This window comes from Sphaeramia orbicularis, chromosome 1, assembly GCF_902148855.1.
Source record: "Sphaeramia orbicularis chromosome 1, fSphaOr1.1, whole genome shotgun sequence".
Classification (NCBI taxonomy): Eukaryota; Metazoa; Chordata; class Actinopteri; order Kurtiformes; family Apogonidae; genus Sphaeramia; species Sphaeramia orbicularis.
Genome location: NC_043957.1, coordinates 42,624,337 through 42,630,483, shown reverse-complemented (window position 1 = coordinate 42,630,483; position 6,147 = coordinate 42,624,337). Strand labels below are relative to the sequence as shown.

General features: G+C 36.8%; 1 protein-coding gene across 2 annotated transcripts in view; it reads right to left on the bottom strand.

The window, feature by feature from the left end:
* Nucleotides 1–3,710: 3,710 nt before the first annotated feature.
* Nucleotides 3,711–6,147, bottom strand: part of LOC115422391 (2-hydroxyacylsphingosine 1-beta-galactosyltransferase-like) — a 28,394-nt gene continuing 25,957 nt past the window's right edge. For both annotated transcript variants that reach the window (XM_030138720.1, XM_030138711.1), the window contains exon 3: nucleotides 3,711–3,857. In XM_030138720.1, the coding sequence (XP_029994580.1) occupies nucleotides 3,711–3,857 (147 nt within the window). The remainder of the gene's footprint in view (nucleotides 3,858–6,147) is intronic.

The window sequence follows — 6,147 nt, the reverse complement described above, 5'->3', positions numbered from 1 at the left end:
TAGTTGTGGTATGTAAGAATTTTCCAACAAATACAGCGCACAATACATATGCATGCAACATTATGACCGCCAGCCTTCCATCCGTCTCCTTCCCTCCCTAACCCAAAGCCTTTCATCTCTCTTTCTTTCTTCAACAAAGCACCAATTCACTGTCCTGCCAATCTAAGCCTACATTCATGCAGCCAATTATCAATGACACGATTCATTTGGCTTGGTCTCTGTCCCTCTCATCAGCCCTTTCCTTTCCATTTCAGTTTGGAAGGCGCATGCACATTCTTGGGCCTTACTCAACGCGTTCTACGTAAAGCGAAAGTTTAGATCAGTGTTTCACTTCACTCTCATGTAGAAAGTATGCATTTACCTGACACATGTGAGCCATTACGGAAACTTGTTCCCCATTCCAGACATTACTGCTTGCCAAGAATGGTAATAAATATGCCAACATTTCTGACTACAGACAATGCGAACACAGTCTGATCAAGAACTCCCCCACCTCCCCATCAAGGTTATTATCATCACCGAGAACTAACGAAAAGATGAAAATTTGAATTGAAAAAATATTTTCGTTAAGTGAAATAAATAAAAACTATAATTAAAGGAAAAAAAATGATAACTAACTGAAACTGTATTGTGTGCTTACAAAACTAACTGCAACATGTAAAATTGTGGATAAAATTCCCTTCGTTTTCGTCTTTGTCAATGTCGGATTGATATAAAATTGATTTGTTTTGCACGAGCAATTTTAGCTGACGGCACTTCACGGTCCGTCACTTCTCGTCCCCACTCTACCTGGCAACTAGAGCTACGTTCACACTGCAGGCCTTAATGCCCATTTCTGATTTATTGCTCAATTCTGATTTCTTGTTTGGCTGTTCACATTATATTTTTAAATGTGGCCCGTCTACAGATTGCTGTGTGAACAACACACGCTCCTGAAGTAACCGGCATGCGCACTTGATCATTAATGACATCACGCACACAACGGTGTTTAAGAAAGTGAACATGGCGGCAGTCGGTGTACTTTATGGTCTAATGTTAAAACAATGTGTGGTGGCAGCCGGCAAATTTTTGAGTGGGTGATATTAGACAGGATGAAAAGGAGAAAGAAAATGAATATTTAAATGATGTCTCAATGCGGAGCAATAACTGCAGCATCCGTACAGAGGAGTATGTGGATGTGGTGTCAGAGTCAGGAGTGGTGGGATTGGGATGTGACTGGTTTAACGGAGCAGGAGTTCTTCCAGAACTTCAGAATGTCAAGGAATACCTTTCACCTCATTTGTCAGCGCCTTGCCTCGAGACTTTTGAGGCGAGACATGTTGTTCAGGAGACCCATCTCCTTGAATAAGCGAGTAGGAGTGGGGCTAAATTGGTTTGCAACAGGGGCAGGTTACTGACCTTGGTCAACCTGTTTGGCATTGCAAAGTCCTCCGTCTGTGTAATGTGTGTCATGACCCCTAATGACATCAAAGTCGCATTCTATGGGACCTGGTTGTTCAGATTGCGGTCACATTTTTAAAAATTCGATATGTATCTGATTCTGTACCACGTTTGAAAGTGGCCCAAGTCTGATTTGAAAAGATCAGATTCCATGTGACTTGTGCTGTTCACACTGTCATGAAAGAATCTGACCTGAGTCCACATAGGGGGCAAAAAATGGGATTTGGGCCACATTTGCCTGCTGTCTGAATGTAGCCATGGAGACTAAAGTTGGGAGAAAGCAGCAGAGTCCTGTATGGGTTTTCTTTGAAAATGATAGCGAGGAAGATAAAAGCTATGAAAAAACTAATACTAAAACTAAACTGAAACTAAGCATTTAGAGAATAATGAAAACTAATAAACACTAACAAACCTGCTCTAAAAACTAATTAAAACTAACTGCCTCTGCTGTGTGTCATCATTTGGAAGTAGATCAAGTATATGACTGGTCTTGTTTAATTTACCTTGTGTGTGTTGTGGCTGTTTTCTGATGATTTATAAATTTGCAGGGTTGATAACTCAAGTACTTTAGGTATCACAAGTAAGATGGGGAGCAAGGTTATAATAGTTTTGGATTTTTCACTATAGTTTTGTTTTATTTAGTTTTGACTTTTTTTCCACTAATTTAGCCATCAGTATGAGAATGTACTTAATAATTACCACAGGACATGTACGAGTGTTTATGGCTGTGATAAAAACAATACTTACTGCACCTGGACTTCCTTCTTTCCTTTTTTCGCTTACAAAAGGTACATTTATCTTCAGTTGTGCAGTTCTGTATCCATGGAATCACTTATTTCTTTCTTTGCCTTAGACTTTCATAACAACTTTGAACTACTTCCATTTATTTTTGCCAGATAAACCAAGATTATATTGTCATTTTTGTATTCTGCATATTTCCTCTAATGTCTACATCTTGCCCAGCATTTTTTTTCTTTTATGGTCACAAAAATGTGTTCCCTATTAATAAGACTACAGTAAGAAATGGTCTTTGTAGTTTGTGGCAGTATTTAACTGGAACACGGTGTCTACTGCAAACATTTCTCACTCTGGAGATGTTTAATTATTTAAACAAAAAAGCTACACGAGTCTCACCTCTGCATTTTAAACATATACTGTATCATGACAGAGCATTTTGTTACATACCAGAGCTACAGCAACTTGAGGACAATGAGGATGTTCAGTTCAGAGCTGTTCCCTTTGTAAAATAAAACCATGCCATTTTAACACTGAACATTTGTTACATTTACAGTAATACAACTAAAATTAGCTAAAACAAACTATAAAGAAACTGAAAGCACAAAAGTAAGTAAAGGCAAACTGATTCAAGCAATGCAACATTTCCAAACTGTAATTATTCTGGCATGGACACACCTAATGAAAGACCTTAGAATATGACATCAGTGTAAACTCTTTAGTGTGTTTGTACAGGCAAAGGCCTGCACCAGTGTCTGCACACAATTGCAAGTTCAAATATTAACCAAGGGACACCACATACCTGAGGAAGTCAGGTTGGGGACAAATATGCTCTTGGACTGAAGCTTTGTTACAAGAGGTTTGTGAGACCTACTTATACATACCAGAATAGACCAAAGTATCTAAAACATTTTTGGTCTGATAATGCATTGTGCAACCTTACAACACTTACTGTGGGTGTTTAAATAATCATTCTTTGGTTCTTTGTGAGATGAAATAGCAAAACCATCTGTGTGTGAACATGGTCAATAATTCACTACTCTGGGATAACACATTAAGGATTAACAGATTTGAGAATGGTGGTGTGAGCATTGGGAAATGAGTAATCCAATTTCCTTTTTTTTTCATCCTCTATCACTAACTTCCTCTATCTTTTTCCATTTTTTCAGTGTTTTCCCACTCAGGTCATGTTTAAAGAGTCAGAGCTGTGTCATTTGGGTAAATTATTTGATCAGATTAGATTTGAAATCACATTTACCTCTGCTTACTCTGCAATCTCAAACATTTCAGATAACAGTGATCCTCATCCATATATTGTGACACATTAAGTGTAGAATAGACAACTGCATGCAGAGCTATATGTAATAACCACAAAACTATGGTGAAAGTATGGTCGGAGTATGGACTTTGAACACTTATGTGTCACTGTTAGGTAATATTATTGGTTGCTGCCAATGAAAGGAAATTAACTAATTGTGTTCACATCTGTTACAGTGCCAGGTGCGAATCAGTGAGGAGTGAGAAGAACAGATACTTTACCTCCAGACGACACGCTGGGGCAGCCTGGCAAGGGCACCTGCCAGTTTGTAAGCAATGTCATGGGAGAGGTACTTGACCCCAGCTCCAAATGACACAACAACAAAGCCATGCTCTGCTGTGTCATTCACCCATGCCTCAAAATCCTGTGAGAATAGGAGACAAAGATGACAAGAGTGAAAAATAAACCCAAATATTTCATATGAACAACATCTGTAATTGTTTTGCAAAAAAAAATATTCTGATAAGTACTATAAGTGTGTTTCAACTGCAAAAATACTTGATCATTCTTTCTTTTCCCTTGACATCTCCCTCCTTGTAGAAAGTAAGTTAATGGCTAGGGCAGTTTACATGACCCATATTGTTATACTTTGTTAATTACAATTTAAGAGCACAATTCAACCCTTGACCATGCTGATTTGCATGTTTTAGATAAGCAATCGCTATCAGTGAAACAAAGCCTTCCCATAAACACAGTGCACTATTGATACCATCTTTACCGTTTTATAGATGGACATGAGCTAACTTTACAGCAGTTATTGACTGACACTGATGTTAGGAATGATTTATAGTTCACATGTGACCAGATGAAGTGTTCATAAAACTAACTGAACTTTGCCGCTTGTGCAACTTTATGAAACTGCAAACAGAGCATGAGTTTTCATTGATATATGTATACACAAGGTCAGTGATCAGTCATTGTTGAGCTAAGAAACAATCCCCCTGAGGCAGATTGTAAATATTGTCAGTATTTAGAAGAAATAAATATCATGAATGGAATAAAAAAAAAAAAAGTATGCATGCCCATTCCAAAATACATAATAATATACTGTACATGTCATGAAGTGCTGTTGTTGAGTTCTTGTTTTTGGTAATTAGTGTTGCATTTACACACCATTTCATATTACAACATAAATGCAGTAAACAACCTGATGACCCTGCATAATATTATTTCCAGCTAACCTTATCAGCAAACAAATTATTTTTGTAAAGCATGTGTCTCTTAAAAGTGTACCTTGGATATGCATAAACTAACAATTGCCCTAATTACTCTAATAAAACCAGATGAAACTCTCCTTGTGTACAAGTACATCTTGTGCTTAACTGATTTATGTCTTGAGAAGAGTCATAACTGTAAGCTCTTATAAAAAAGAAATTAAAAAATGGAAAATTAAATGACGAACCACCTGATACATCTGACAATAATGACTAATATTCAACAAATTAAAAACATACTGAAACATATTTTTTTTTCCAAGTGTCCTGGAAAGAGAGCACACAGGCTCAAGGCTCACATCGTTTATAATTAATCCTTATATCTACCTACCCACACCGGGTCACCTCAACATCTTAGATCATGAATCATCTACTTATCATAGAAAAAAAAAATTACATAACAGTGCTTTCAATAATGTTGTTCTTCTCTCATACTTCATTGTAAATGGTCTATTTACCAGTCATTAACCATGGCATTTTACAGGTATGGTATTTTCTGTCTGCACTTAAGGGATTGGTTTTAGTCTCCATAAACTTCAGTTTCAACAATGTGTTATTTTGCTGTTTATGAAGAAATTAAAAAAAAAAAAAATTGAAAAAATGACTGTACATCCATCAGCTAATGGTCCAGTTTCTGAATGCTGACTACGAGTGGGTAAGGTTTACACAGATGGTTTAGAGTTATGTAAGTGTGTAAAAATATGCTGGATTCGTCATAAAACTTTGGAAGGGTAAAAACACTACCACAGTCTAAAAAATTCATGGAGACACTGCAGCTGTATGTACAGGAAAAGGTCAACTAGTGTTTACTTAAACTTCATCTAAATGTTGTCATAATATTGCATAATGTTGGCCCAGATGGATGTAAAAATAAGAGAGTTTCAAGTCGAACAACAAAAGCCTTGGCATCCAGAAACCTGAGGAACGCTATAGTTTGGTTGACATTAGCCTATATTTAGTAAGAGGTGAGAAAATTGCAATTCAAATTATAGATTGTGATTCAACCTCAACATCTTGTGTGCACAAATTTTCACCTTTTGTATCAAATACTTGAAGCTTATGTCTTCATCTTCAAATTCATCTAGCATATCATATTGGAATCAGCACCAGCACTGGATCCAAGTTATTACCATACAACAGAGGCCAAATGGTAATAATTTAATTCCAGGATACAACCTGTGGTTTATTATTTTTTTCCACATCTGCCAAAAAAATCCTCCTAATTATGGACTTTCACATTGTGGCGTTTTGGAATTACATGATTACACAGGCTGATATTGGGTTCATTACTGGGTTTGATTCATTCTGTAGCCCTAGCTATGATGTGATTCATGTATGTTAAATTTAAATGCAATAATTCTGTGTTTCTATCAGTTCATTTCTCTTACAACAGGCTTAGTTACACGGAGAAAAAAGGTTGTGATGGGTGTTGCCCTAACT